Source organism: Mustela putorius, unplaced genomic scaffold, assembly GCF_011764305.1.
Source record: "Mustela putorius furo isolate JIRA1106 unplaced genomic scaffold, ASM1176430v1.1 tig00000083_pilon_pilon_pilon, whole genome shotgun sequence".
NCBI classification, from domain to species: Eukaryota; Metazoa; Chordata; class Mammalia; order Carnivora; family Mustelidae; genus Mustela; species Mustela putorius.
In genome coordinates this window covers 6,728,029-6,743,202 of record NW_025421273.1, presented here as the reverse complement: position 1 = coordinate 6,743,202, position 15,174 = coordinate 6,728,029, and the positions used below count along the sequence as shown (strand labels likewise).

Here is a 15,174-nt window from a genome sequence, read left to right as displayed (position 1 = left end):
TAAATAGCCTGGGTGGCTCAGTGGGTTAGGTCTCTGCCTTTGGCTCAGGTCATAATCTCAGGGTCCTGGGATCGACCCCTGCATCAGGCTCTCTGCTCAACAGGGAGTCTACTTCCCCCTCTCTCTGCCTGCCTCTCTGCCTACTGATTTCTCTCTCTCTGTCAAATAAATAAATAAAATCTTTAAAAAGCGGGGGGTAGGGGGTAGGATAAACAGATACTGTATAAAAATGCATACTTAAGAAAATATCCATATCTCATTTCAACAATTCTTTCTTCTAAGGGACTTCTCAATAGCACAAGACATTTAACTTCACTAATAGCTCTATGGGCAAAACAGCAGGATCCAGGAACACACCATACATAGTTAGTTTGCCTCGAAACAAAAAACCTGGGTTCAAGTTCCTGGTCTAACATCTACAGGTCTGCAACCTGAATACCTAATGCACCACTCGTACTACTATTAGCTGGGTTCCCGTAGCAAATCATTTAACATCTCTGAGATGTTCTGTAATGATTATACCTACATATGAGTAATTACAAAGGGTAATAAATTTAGATATTATGGGAGCCAATTTTCCTCCTGAAAAATTGTGTCACATATCCTGGTGATCTTCCCTTCATTTTCTCATTCTTGGCACATCAATAAAAATATCAAAGCAAAATTTGGGGCACCTGGGTGGCTTAGTCAGCTAACCATCTGTTGATTTCAGCTCAGGTCATGATCTCGGGGTTGTGAGATCAAGCCCCATGTCAGACTCTGTGCTGGGCATGGAGCCTGCTTAAAATTCTCTTCCCCTTTCCTTTCGCCCCTCCCCCCTAAAAAGGAAATTTTGTTTCAATTGTAGGGGCATTTTTATCTATCTATTTTTTTAGTGGGGTATAACAAATAAAATTATTTTTTAAAAAATCAATAAAATTTATTTAACTTCAAGAAAGTATCTTATATAGACCCAAAATTAACAAGGACATCAAATCTTAACGTTTTGCCACATTGAAGAATATTTTTTAAGAAACAGAAAGTATAGACTACCTATGTGTCTTTGCCTCCTATAAAGAGAACCTTGGTCCTGAATTTTGGGTTTATAATTCCCAAACCTGTTTTTAAAGCTTATGTTTTTTTTTTTTTTTTTTAAAGATTTTATCTTTAGGGGCGTCTGGGTAGCTCGGTGGGTTAAAGCCTCTGCCTTCGGCTCAGGTCATGATCTCAGGGTCCTGGGATAGAGCCCATCAACAGGCTCTCTGCTCAGCAGGGAGCCTGCTCCCCCCATCCCCCGCCGTCCTCTGCCTCCTTGTGATCTCTGTCAAATAAATAAATAAAATCTTAAAAAAAAAAAACTTTATCATTAAGTAATCTCTATAACCAATGTGAGGCTTGAACTCACAACCCCAAGATCAAGAGTGACATGTCCCACTGAATGAGGCTGCCAGGCACCCCTTTAAAACTTTACTTTAAATGAATATATCCAAAAGTCACACAGTATTGTCTTACATTAATAAATATACATACAAGAAATATAATATGCCATGAACTTGCTCTCTTTTTTTTTTTCATCACCACTGTTTTGGAGGATAACTGATTTACTTAATGCTGGCTTACTCATTTTAACTAGACAGCATTCCATTAAATGAAAATATAGCACAACTTATTCATTCTTATGTTACAGACACTTTATTTCCAAACTTCATTATTATAAACAATACTGTGATGAACATTCTTCCATGTCTCTCTGGCAAATATGTAGGAATATTTACAGGGCATATATATGCGTGTATGTATATCCTAGTGGAATTGCTGGTTCATATGCACACATTTAATTTTAGTAAATGAATATTGCCAAATTGCCCTCATAATGACTATCAATTTATACTACCGAAGACAGTACCTGAGAGTTCCATGTTGTTTTTCAACATCCCTGCCAACATCTAATATTTAGACCTCTAAAATATTACCATCTTGACTAACACAAATTTTAGTAACTTGATTCTGACCCTATTGATCCTAATTGTTGCAGAACTTTGATTTCCCAACATTATTATCTTCTACTCCTAACTTTCTATTATTTCTTGGTCTCTTTTGTTAGTTTCTTTTCCTCTACCCACTTCTCTTGGCATTGCAGGTCTTCATCTTTGTTTATTCTCTTTTTAGCAGTCTTGTCCAGCTTACACTACTCACAGCTAATTCCTCAAATCTACAAGTCACCTCTCTTCTAAACTTCAGACCCATATGCCTAGCTGCCTACTAATCTTATGGGACTTACATGTTGTATAAATAAGTAAAACTCATTCTGAAAAGACCTCTCTTTCCCCCTCAATTTCTTCTTCCCAACTCTTACTGCTTAATGATACTCTCAAAGACAAAGTGTTTCATGTCCAAACGCTGGACATCATTAACTTTTACTTCTCCATCCACTGCCCTCTCCCCTCCAACAAGTCAACTGATTTTTTTTTTTTTTTTAAAGATTTTATTTATTTGAAGAGAGAGGAGAGAGACTGGGAGAACGAATGGGAGGAGGGGCAGACTTACTGCAGAGCAGGAAGCCTGACTCTGGGATCAAGACCTGAGCCAATGGCAGATGTTTAACCAACTGAATCACCCAGGTGACCTGTAAGTCCCACCTTTTTAACATCTCTTGTATCTTGCTCTCCTCCCCATACTTAACTGTTGTTGTCCTTACCACTTTTTGCCAGAGGTTATACTGATCAGAAACAAGCACTTTGGAATTAGACACACCTGGGCTTGAATGCAGATTTTTATCACTTGCAAACTGTGTGACCATGAGCAAATTATAATCAAGCTTTCTGCTAAATAGGAACAATATCTATATCGTGTGTTCTCTTCAAGGATTAAATGAGCTAACAAATGCAAAGTGCCCCCTACATTGCTCAGCACACAGTAAGAACTCAGTGATAGCTATTCTTCATTAGCTCAACTTGAGTGTTGTGATTAGCTTTGGCATCTCCAATCTTTCTCCCCGCCCTCATGATCACAATGCGAGCAGAATTCTCTCATTTACCCTTCCCTCTTTCTTCAATAACTTTCCTCTGTTTACACAAAGCCAGATCAAGCCAAATCATCTAACACACTTTAATCTGAGCCCCAGCCTCATTTCCTAGATTCTATTCTCACTAGTTTACATAGTCCCTGAATACATGTTTCATGTATCTGTGCCTTTAGGTATATGCTACCTACTATATGTCTAGGAAACTGGTCTTTATCTTTCCAAGTTCTAGGGAATATTATGTCAAGCTTTTCCTAGCCCATTCAAAAAGAAATGAGTACTGATTCCAGTGGCTTATAAATTGCTGCTGCACTCATTTCTTGATTTGTCTGTCTCCTTTACTAGCCTGTAAAAAATGTGAGAGCAAGGCCTAGATCATCTATTTCCAATATGAAGCACAATACCTGGGGGTAGTAGGCATTCATTAACTACTGGATAGACACTGGAAGGACACTGGAACTGGCCTAATTCCACACCTTCTAAATAACTTTAAACTGCAGAAATCTGTCAAGTTCGCTAACACCAGTAAACGTTTCCAAGAATGTCAAAATGATCACTGAAGGATGTAGGTATTACAGGTGGGTTTTTCTACTGTGAGAAAAGACAAACAATGAAAAGTTCTCATGTGAAGTAAAATACTATGTGAAGTAAAATACTTCTTTTTACTATGAAGTAAAATTAAAAACTGAACCGTCAGTATCCAGATAAAGATTATAAACTATTTCCTGAATATGCTGGCCCAATGTACTACTGTCAACAAATAAGGATAACTAAGTCAAATACAGAAAAGAACATCCTTTTGCAAATAATAGTATTTATAATGAATGCTTACTATGTGTCAGGTCAGGCCTTGTGCTAATCATTTTCTATACAGGATATATGTTACTTAATCCTTCCAACAACTATGAACTAGAAATTCTTATTATCTTGCCTAAGGGAACTGAACCAGGAGTTAAACCTAGTTCTGTCTCACCTAAAAGCTTATGTTCTCAACTACATCACACTATTGTACCAAGCCACAAAGTGGGCATTTAGTCACAAGGATCAGAGAAAAGTAACTAACACATAAGGCCAGGCTTCTATGTAAAAAGACTAAAACAATTTAGATTTTCTAGTTTGCAAAGGTGAGGGAAGATCATCCACTTCTAGGAACTCAAGAATGGTGACAAACAGTATTAAAACCAGACTCGTTTATCAAATCCTTTAACCAGCCAAGAACAAGCTAGACAGAATTCAGGCTTGTCTATAAAACAATTCCTATTTTACTAAAACAAAAAAAACAAAAAAAACAAAAAAAAACCAAAAAAACCCACACTAGATTGGATAGTTTTGGGTTACCTACCCAGAATGTTATTTCAACAGATCTCTTAGTTTGATATAGGACTGCATGTTACATAAATCTCCTTTCCAGGTTCTACACTAACAGGCCAACAGTTAGCTTTGAATTCTGTCTTTCTAAGAATCATGGTTCCTTTCACATCTGATCTGTAACAGTAATCCACTCGTTTATATAAAATGTCCTTTAGGGAGAAGAAACACATGTATTTGATTGGGGGTTAGGTATGCATGGATTTCCAGGGAGTACTATCTAGCACCCATTCTTATTTAAAAGTCCATGCTCTGCTTTGGTACTCATCCACTCAAAAATTCAAGTATCTATCTATCCATGGCAATTATGTTTTAAAACTTGCTTCAATGAAGACAAGTTACCATGACATCCAATAAAACTATTAAGTGATTTTTTTTTCTTTGAATACCAGCATCTCTGGTAGTACAGTGGCAGCATGATTTAAGTAGGGAAAAGTCTGTCATAGACTTTGAAGAGTCTTGACAGAAGCTTGACAAAGGTCTTGACAGAAAATTCAAACCTAAGTTCTTCCCTTTAATGTTAAGATGGGGGAAAGTTCATCTTTTTGCACTTATATAGTTGCTTCCTTCTTCAAGCTAAGGAAAAAACTCAGTACTATAAAATATTTTAAATTTCAAAGACAGTGGTCCTCAACGTTGGCTACACCTTAAAATCACTGTGGGGTATGAGGGAAAGGAGACGACGACCCATGCCCAGGCCTGACTCCAGATCATTCAAATCAGAATCTCTGCAGGTAGGCTCAGGTATTGAGGGTTGTCTTTTTAAAATAGTGCCCCTAAGACTTTAATAAACAGGGTTAAATTTATGACATAAAAAGATTCAATTGCCTACCTTAATTAAGATCAGCTGTGGACCACAACTTCTTGTGATGAACACTGGCTGTAGGTCATGTGACTGACTACAGCTAACCATTGCAGACCCTACCCCAGTGTCTCCTTACTTGTAATGACTAAAAAGTAGAGACAGTAGGCTATAGACAACAGAGCTCTCTAGGTAGGTAGTTGGTGTGTGTGCTACCAATCCCTTTAAAATGTTGGAAAGATGAAAAGCAACCACTGAATGACAATCTCTGTAGTGACTTAATTCCACGGGATGAGATGTTACCTGGGTGGCTGGTTGCTAAAGACATGAAGGATGAGTAGATTCACTGTTAACTTATGCGACAATGAACAGGCAACTGAAAAAGTTAGAGGATGGTCCTCCAGTCATCTGCTTCCTACAAAGCCAGTCACAACCATTCCATTGACAAACTACAGGAAAGAAACAAAAATTAGATGTGAGAAATGTACTTAGAATAAGTAAAATATAATGATCTGTGGTATTTTGAGGAAATTCCCAAAGACCAAGAGAGAAGCACAAGATGAATGGGAATACCCTAAATCAGATCTAAGGAAATTATGCTTAACAGTAAAAAATGCCAGCTGAATACGTTTCTGAATACTTCTACTACTGTTATTAACACATAGTAAATTTTATTAGAAGTGAACGAAGGGAAGAATCAGCAGTTTGTATATCCATAGTTCAGAACTTCAAATATAAGATATGGGAGATGTTTATTTTTTACTTCTTTAAATGGCTCCTTTTTCATTTTTAAAGATATCAAACAGTAGTCTGACTACTAGCAGGCAAGTAAGTAGTTTGAAAGAAAGAAAAAAAGTGGTAGCTAATTTAATTACTCATTATTAATGAAGAAACACCAGAGTTCTGGAAAAACACTTTAGAAAACCCAGCACCTATCTCAGTTGTGATGAAGCATCAAGCATTAAGCCATGGACCTGGTAAACTTGGAGATTAAACAAGTGGCTAGTTCATAAAAGCCCTTTAGGAAACTATAGTAGACTGGAAAGATAACACAGAATGGTGTGGAGAAAGGCTTCTTGTTTGTTAAGACAATGCACAACTAGATATAGAAGGCAAATGTAATTATTAGCTGAAAGCAAGCAAGGGGACCCAAATCATATTCCCCAAATCTCTTTGCTCCTATGTTGTTTCTAAAGAAGAGGATAATTTGAACTTACTGAGACCAAGCTGATTTAGCAACAGCAGAATATACATCACAGGAAAATTTTCATCACATATTCAGGCTCAAGATCACTATTTTTTAGTTAAGAATTGTACCACCTGTGTGAAATAATACAGACTGTTAAAAAAGACACAAGGCCTAATATAAAAAATACAAGAACTACATTACAGTCTTTGTTAGACTGCCAAGTACCAACTTTCCTTTTGTTTTACAAGCCACCTTAAAACAGTCCATATTGTTTTTGGCATCTAGCACTCTAGGAAGAGCACTGAACATTAGTATTGCAAGCTTGACTATCACTGACAATTTAGAAAAAATTCTGATATAAAGAGTACCAATTTTTTCTTCTGGCTACAGTCCCAAGATGGTGTCATTTCAAAGGCAATTGGATAAACTGAGGCTACAAACCATGAAGACCCACTTTCTACCACATACTGCTCCCTTTCTTCCTGCCCACCTTTATGTCATCATAAAAGGAGTAGAACTTGATGGAGGTAGTAGCAGTGTTAACTCAGCTGTATAACCTACAGTATATAAGATACTCTTCTGCTTTACTGAAATGAGCATTTTCTCCCAAACCTTCTGCACACTACCAATATTTTTAACATCCACCCTGTAGGCTGCATACTAAAAAAGGTGAAAGTGCAATTCAATAAAGAACAATGGCCTTTTCAAAAAATGTTTTATTGCTATAAGTAGTGAGATTTCTTAATCATCAAAATTGGAACAAAACCTAAGGTTTTGTTATGGGGCAATACAGCCATTTCATGTGACTTTGTTTTTAATTTAGTTTCGGCAGTAGATTCAACAAAGTTTAGATGGTAGCTGGATGGCATCAAGAAAGCTTGCCTAGAACTTCAAGTGGAGCATGAGCTAGAACATGAAGACTACCTTCCATCTGACAGGTCAGTCTTTCTTAGAATTCATAGAGTTATTTCAAAATTTAAGGCTCATAGTTACTAAGTATACACATTATCTGGTAAGAAAATTTAACACTTCACTTTTTACCTTTTCCCAAAGACTCTACACATGGCAACTGGAATATTCCTAGAAATTGTGCAGGAGAGAGACTTCCCTGAATTTATCACCACCTACCTGAAACCAGACCACAATTTCTGGCCTCCTCTTACAATCAAAGCTTTAATTTCACAGCTCTAACAGCAACACACCATGGAGTACAAACATCACTGAAAAACAAGGGCCTGATAAAACCCACAGAAAAGCTATTCCCTAATATTGGGACTACTTTTAGCCATACTATTATAGATCGCACTTTGTGCGTAATAAATATAGAAAAATGTTGAAAATGTAGGACTCAACCATCTAATTAAAGCTGAGTAAACTAACCTAGTCGGAATTTAATTTTTAAATGAGAAATGACAAGCGTAGTAAATATAAAGAAAAACAAAAATAACTTTACTTTCCTATGTTAATACAGGTCAAGGGACCCTTTCTTCTGAAAAGGGTTGATAACACCAGTTCTCAGCAATAAACATAAGGCACTTGTTTAGAATACAACATCACTGCATTCCCCCCGCCCCACACTTGTTTTTCTAATCCTGTTTTCCCCCACAGTATCATTTGGAATTAATAGAGTGAATGAGGCAAATGTGAGATGATCCAGTTGATACTACTCAGAGCAAGACAGTACAGTACAATGCTTTAGGGTTGCTGTCTGGACATAAAATGAACCCTGTCAAGATCTTCTGACACCAGACAATGTATCCACTATCAAGTAAACCTGAAAGAAAATAAAATATTTATTCAATAGTTCCAGTAAAATTGGGTTGGAGTACAATATACATGTTAGGAATTTAGCTCCTCACGGGTGGCATCTGCATCAAGAAGAGTTCTGAGTATTTATGAATTTTCATTCTAAGACAATCTACATCATTTGAACATTATCAAGACAAATATATGAATTTCATTTCAATATACAGTAGAGTTTAAACATAATTCACACATATACCCCCTATTATATGGCTGGTGCCTCCTCCCAACACCTCAATAGTGGCAGAGGTAGCACTAGTGTTCTTTCCCAACAATAAGAACTTCAGTTGCCACTCATAGGAGAAGTTGAAAAAAAGTTTGTTTGTTTGTTTTTTGCCATCTGTTAAGATGTTCCTGAGACAGGGCCAGTTAAGAAAACATAACAAAGCACTGGAGTTCAGTTTGTACTTCTCTTTACATCACTAATTCGTTAGACTGGGACGCGGAATGCAGGTCACGTACTATGAAAGGTTGAGTTTAGCACAACTGTTCAGTCAGTAGGAGCAGAAGGTCTCCTGAAAATTCCCTTTAGAATATACGTCTTATAAACTTAAAGTACCACAAAAAGGTCAATTATATATACAATTGAGTCACTTAATTTGCTCGGATCTTGCAAACGCAATGAGAATATTGAGCCTGAGGCCAGTTCTCAGTATATAGGTTTAACATTTTAAGGCTCGTTTTCTCCATCAAAATTGCAGTATTCAGTTTTCCTTTCAAATGACGAGTTAGGAATTACATTCATAGTACCTGCCACCATCCTAGCCCTCGATGAAATCTTAATGCAGGAGAGGCACTACACCTGCATTGCGGAGTTCCCCTGCATGGGCACTTGCTTGGCCCATCCTAAACGCTCCCATCAGCACTAGTTGTACAGCATGTTACATTGCCTCTGGCTTGCACCTCTGTTTCCACCTGTGTATTTTCACAGAAGCCCAACACAGATTAGTTGAAATATTCACACAACTGTTTTTCAAAACAATTTATTGCATCATATTTGGTACCTTATGTTTGACAACAAAAAGGAAATTACATCTGTAACTGCAGGAAAAAGAAGCTGGTCTGTTATTGAAAAAAAAATCTTGGGCCCTTTAAAAATTACAAAGTCTTGGGCTTGCCTGAAACGACTGAGCAAGAAATATATTCTTAGAAATGTAGGGCTTCAAGTATTACAAACCTGTGACACTGTGGAAAAATTCCAGAGGTATCTAAACTGCAGCACTTTTTTTCTGCATATCGTGAACAAGGCCTGCTGAGGTTTTAAACTATTAGTCTCTTGATCAGTCATAGAATGGTAGTCAGGAGTTCTGCTCTTTAACTTCAAGCCACGGTAGATTTTCTTTTTTCACTCTTGGGTGAAAAAATTCATGCGTGCTAATTAGTTGGTGCCACATCACAGTGCATTTGGTTCTTGCATTACAGTTTTAACAAGTTTGGCCAAAACAATGCTGAAAGGTTTGCATTGCTATTTTAGTTCTTCAAGTTTTAGTTAAAATTGAGATTGTTCCAACTGGTTCCTTCAGTTAAAAACTGTGGTACAAGAACACCAAACTGATCATGTACAGTGAATTTTGGAAACACAACAAGCGTATTGAACACCCTCTAGGTTTCTTATAGTTCTGCTTGGTATCTATATGTCCCAGCTTCTACAACATCAAGCATCTGTTGTAGGTTTCTCTGTAAATAGTGATTCACATTGCATACTTCCTATGGTCAGAATCAACCCCGTAACAAAATCAGTCAGATGCTAAAGCCCCAACAACTCTTTGTGCTCAGTGAAAGAATCCAGTGCTAAAACAGCGTTTTTGCTGTCTGAGATATAGTAAAATCTCACAAGACAAATTTTAAAGTAATATTTCTGCCACACACCTGCTTTGTTAGCTGTAACAGCCTCCAGATTTTATATAAATTAGTTAAAAAACATGGGTGGGTAGGTAGGAATAGAATAAGGTATCTTCTTTTAATCCCTCAATTTTAGCAGCTTTTAATTTTTTAAGAAACTGAACCTATATCCTGTAATATGTTAGATATTTTATATATACTTTTTCAGCAGGATAAAAAAAAAAACGTAAAACACTATTTGAAGGCAAGAACATTTACTCTTCTCATTCTGTGTAAGTTAGAGCAATGCAGCAGGTGCGTGACAAAAATATTATACACTAGATATGGTCCAAAGTCATTCCAATTGCTTGTTTAATGATGTTCAAATTTCATTGGCCAGTTCTTCAGTTTCTGCAGAACTATCTCCATTAACTGTGATCTTCATATCCTCTTCATATCCAGGAGGCATGAAAGCCAAAGCATAGGGGAAAAGCTTATGACAATTTGCTCTATAAACTTCAGCAGCTTCTTTACAGTCTCCTAGGCTACCATCACACAAGGCTTCTAATACCTCCATACAAGTCTAAAGAAAGAGAAAAGGTCATGTTATAACTTGTCAAAGAAGAAGTTTGTACTGTGAATTCATTAGACATTTCATTATCCACAGATTTTCTGTGGATACACACGTATTTAAGATACACAAAAGCATTTCACTTGCACATATATATCCCGTAAGAATTAGTTTCTTTGGAATTGCAGGGTTTACACAAAAGGATGAATTTTGTTGAGCAAGCAAAGTGTGTAGAGTGCTGCATTTAAAGACCCACTCATTCTGAGCAAGTACTCAAACCCAGGTGGAAACCCTGCCTCAGCCCAGGCTGGCCCTGTATATAAATGCAAAAATTTCTATGGTAACGTCAGTTACTTACACCTTTCACAGTTTTGTTTTGTTTTTTAAGAGGTTTAGAGATAGTTGACAATATCAAACATTGTTTTTCACCCTTGTATTCAAATTGTAGGTTTTCCCACTAACGAAGCAGGAAAGGAAGTCTCAAACCAAAGGGCACATACACAAGAAAAATTTGTTCATATAAACTGACAACCGTTTCAACCAAACCCCTTAGTGTATTTTCTTCTATTTTAAAATATCTTATATGATGACCTGCATTTCCTATGTTTTATCTTTTCACCTGAAAAAAAATTATGTAGTTTGCAGATATATAGTAGTATCCAACAACTTTGCCACTCTAGAAATGTTCTAATCTAAATGATGTATTAAAATATTAGCAATCAACAAGTCAAATGTTTCTTGAAGGTATTTACTTCATTTGCCATTAAAGCAATACTTCAAATGCTTATTTTGTCTGGCTAATTATCACAGGAAGTAACACTATGTCCTTTGTTTTTAGTGTGAACTAGAATCTCAATTTTGCAAGACATCCATGTATCTTTTACTCTATTTAATTTCATGTCACATTACAAGTTATGAAATGAGTGTTTTAATTTGACCCCTGGCATATGCATCTTCAGTATGCCAGAATCTTCATCCAGGGGGCGCCTGGGTGGTTCAGTCAGTTAAGCGAATGACTCTTGGTTTCAGCTCAGGTAGTGATCTTGGGTGGTACTAGCCACCCCTGCATGGGGATCATTCAGAGTCTGCTTAAGATTGTCTTCTTCCGGGACGCCTGGGGGGCTCAGTGGATTAAAGCCTCTACCTTCGGCTCAGGTCATGATCCCAGGGTTCTGGGATCGAGCCCCACATTGGGCTCTCTGCTCTGCAGGGAGCCTGCTTCCTCCTCTCTTTATGCCTGCCTCTCTGCCTACTTGTGATCTCTGTCTGTCAAACAAATAAATAAAATATCAAAAAAAAAAAAAAAAAAGATTGTCTTTTTCCTCTGTCCCTCCCAACTCCTGTGTGCATGCATGTGTACTCTCTCAGTAAATAAATCTTAAAAAAGAGCTCTTAAAAAAGAGCCTCACAGGGGCACCTGGGTGGCTCAGTGGGTTAAAGCCTCTGCCTTCGGCTCAGGTCATGATCCCAGGGTCCTGGGATCAAGCCCCACATGGTGCTCTCTGCTCGGCAGGGAGCCTGCTTCCCTTCCTCTCTGCCTACTTGTGATCTCTCTCTCTCTCTCTCTCTGTCAAATAAATAAATAAATAAATAGCCTCACAGAGACCACTGCTTGCTCAAAAATGCAGACAGGGCGGTGCCTAGGTGGCTCAGTTGGATGCGCATCCGCCTCTTGATTTGGGCTTGGTCCATGATCTTGGGGTGGTGAGACTGAGCTGCCCTGCTTGGGATTCTCCCTCCCTCTCTGCCCCTCTCCCCAACTTATATACACACTCTCTCTAAAATAAATAAATCTTTTAAAAAATGCACAGATATGAATGAAGTGAAATCTAAAATTAACTATGGAATATATATATATATGATTTTACTAAAACACATATCTAGAAAAAAAAAGTAACAGATGTGGAACTAGCTCTTGAATGCCAGGTAGCCTTCTATGTGTGTGTACACACAGAGACAATCCTACATAAATTTAAGATAAGGTTAGTTTCTGATATGTATTCATAATGGTTTGGTAAACAGTAGGCATAAATAACAAAAAAAAAAAACAGTTACCTGGGTAAAAATTATTCTCTTTGTGAAAAGAGAAATTCTCGTTAAAAGAGAAACAGAGAAGTAATCAGATACTCTTAATGGAGATTATGAGAAACTCTTTACCTGGAGGTTTCTGTTAGTGAGGGATTCATCAAGCGTTGTTGCCAACTCTACAGCTCGCTTCTGACTAGAAGGATCTAAATAATATACCATTTTGGCAGCTAAGGGACAAGTAAAAAGGAAATCTGTTTTATTTCAAAGTAAAATCAGCATCTTATCCTCTATCCATTCAAATATAAAATGTAACATATATGTGTACTCAGTGAGGCACTTTATTAGAAAAATAGGAACAGTCATTTGAAACACTGTTTAAAAAAACCCTGATAGACCAAAAATAGCTTAACTAGGATTAAAGTAAAAAAACTATGAAGAAATAAAATATTCTAATAATAGTTGTGTTTGTGCAGCGGAACCATGGATAGTTTTCTTCTTTAAAATGAACATAATTTGGGGCTGAGGGGAATACTCCACAAAATGTGATAGGGAGGGGGATGTGGGAGGGAGACATCCAACCTTGATGGTATGGGCCAAAAATTTGAATTCAGAATTCCACAGAGGCATACAAAGCTGCTGGCGTTCTTAGCCAGGTATTCTAAAAGCATCCTACTAATGCACTACCCACACGGTCCCATCAAGTCCAGACTGTGGACTGCCAGCATGGACCCCTGCCTGTGAAAAGGTTTCAAGTGCTCTGCATTGTTTAGTTTAATATCTTATATAAGCATGAGAAGTAAAAGATGATGGTTACATCCAAGTGAATTTTAAGAACACACTGAAGGGAGAAAAGAAAAAAAAAAGAACTCTCCTCCCACCTTCATTATATGTAATATGTAGCTAAATGCAGTATACTTGCTTTGTTGTAAAGACAATGCTGAACCAGGAAAAACTACTGACCTTGTTGCACAGTAATAATTTTGTCTCAAAGATTTAATTTATAGGAAGCATATTTAAGCTATTTTCATAAGACTAAAATGTGAGATAACTGCAATACCTCTTCCATGAGAACTATGTAACCTTGTCACTGATTCATTACGATAAAAACTAAAATTGTTTTAGAAGGTTAAGATAAAAAGAAAATAATGTGATTACCTGATAATCTGTGTGGCAATGAATCAGAATTCCTTTTCAGAAAAGTTTCATTAAAATTCTTTGGATTCGTTGCTCCAAAAAGACGATTCATTTCTTGTTTTAATACTGTTCTAACTGTATCAGGTAAATCTTTACTTTCACACACTGCTGAAAAAATTAAAAACAAACTCGATTAGTAGTTAGATACTCTGATACAGTTTGCAGAAGTTAAAAAATTATGTGGAAGAGTCTGATGAAATACAGCAATTATACGTAAAAACTAGATGAACCTACTTATAATTCAACATTTAAAGAGCTTATTAAATAGATGTAAAGAATGTGTGTCAGCAGAATAATCTAATGATTTTCTAATAGCATTCAAAGACATTTCACTGATAAATGATTCACTTTCAGAAAAAAACAGAAAGCAAAACAGGTAATGAAAGATGTAATTCTGTAGCCTTCCAAGCCCAAAGGCCTGCCCCCCTCAACTTCAAATCAAGTCTGTAAAGTAGGGGCTTTGATGACACCTACCTGATAAATACTGTCACAGTAATTATGGAGTGCTGAAGACAACAGAATTTTCCTCACCTCCATCTTCTATACCCAAGTAAGGCATTATAAAATTTAGCAATTTTAAAAGACAATATGACTGACTTCATTGACCTTTATTTGTAGGGGCTATTTAAACTGAGTTATCACTATATAATAAATTCTAAAGGATCAACAAAGTATTTTCCTGTAATGACTACGTGCTAGTAATAATCTTATTTTCAGGGCCTGGGATTTAGAGATGGAAAAGCTGACCCTCCCTGCCCCAAACGCTGACTGGATTTTGGTGTGCTTTTTTCCCATCATTATTTTGGTGTATATATATAGAGAGAGACTGAAGCTTTGAGCCAGACAGAACTGGGTTTGGATCTAGGCTTGGACAAGTCACAACCTCTCTGAACTTATTTCTTGATCTATAAAATTGAGGAAATACCTAACCTAAAATGATCACAGTAAAGAAAGGTTATATATAAGAGAGCTAATTATATAATAGCTAAATATATAATTTGATAAATTATTATTACTTTTGTCATAGATTGAAAATGTATCTTCCTTATGGTTAGGAACCACAGTGGTCACTTTTCAAATATCGTACTGATGAGTATGTATCCCATGTACTTAACTCATTATGTGAAGCAAAAGTTGCACAGAACACTAACCCTAACTTTGTGCTATGCATTCTGGTATTTTCTACTCTATTTCTATTTTAGATTTTCAAATGGTAGTAATGACTTACTAAACTGCTTTCATTATCTCCCTAATGGATCACTATCCTAAGTTTAAAATTAAACATGAAATCTTGGGTAGTAAACATCTACATGAAATATTTGACATATTATTATTATGTACCTGAATAATTAATTATAAGACTTTTGTTGGTTAAATAATATTTCTTCTCTCATTCT

At 36.7% G+C, this 15,174-nt stretch overlaps 1 protein-coding gene and 1 long non-coding RNA gene across 2 annotated transcripts in view; one reads left to right on the top strand and one right to left on the bottom strand.

Moving 5' to 3' along the window:
* The first annotated feature begins 6,725 nt into the window (after positions 1 to 6,725).
* LOC106007396 lies at positions 6,726 to 7,739 on the top strand. The gene is made up of 3 exons (XR_006603895.1): positions 6,726 to 7,029; positions 7,184 to 7,298; positions 7,414 to 7,739. It is a non-coding gene; the product is annotated as an uncharacterized LOC106007396 (long non-coding RNA).
* A 390-nt stretch (positions 7,740 to 8,129) lies between these two features.
* The window catches only part of NAA15 (N-alpha-acetyltransferase 15, NatA auxiliary subunit), an 84,312-nt gene continuing 77,267 nt past the window's right edge, over positions 8,130 to 15,174 (bottom strand). Inside the window, 3 exon segments of the mRNA XM_013064517.2 lie at positions 8,130 to 10,567; positions 12,713 to 12,810; positions 13,739 to 13,885. Of these exon segments, the coding sequence (XP_012919971.2) occupies positions 10,367 to 10,567; positions 12,713 to 12,810; positions 13,739 to 13,885 (446 nt within the window). The 3' untranslated portion in view covers positions 8,130 to 10,366.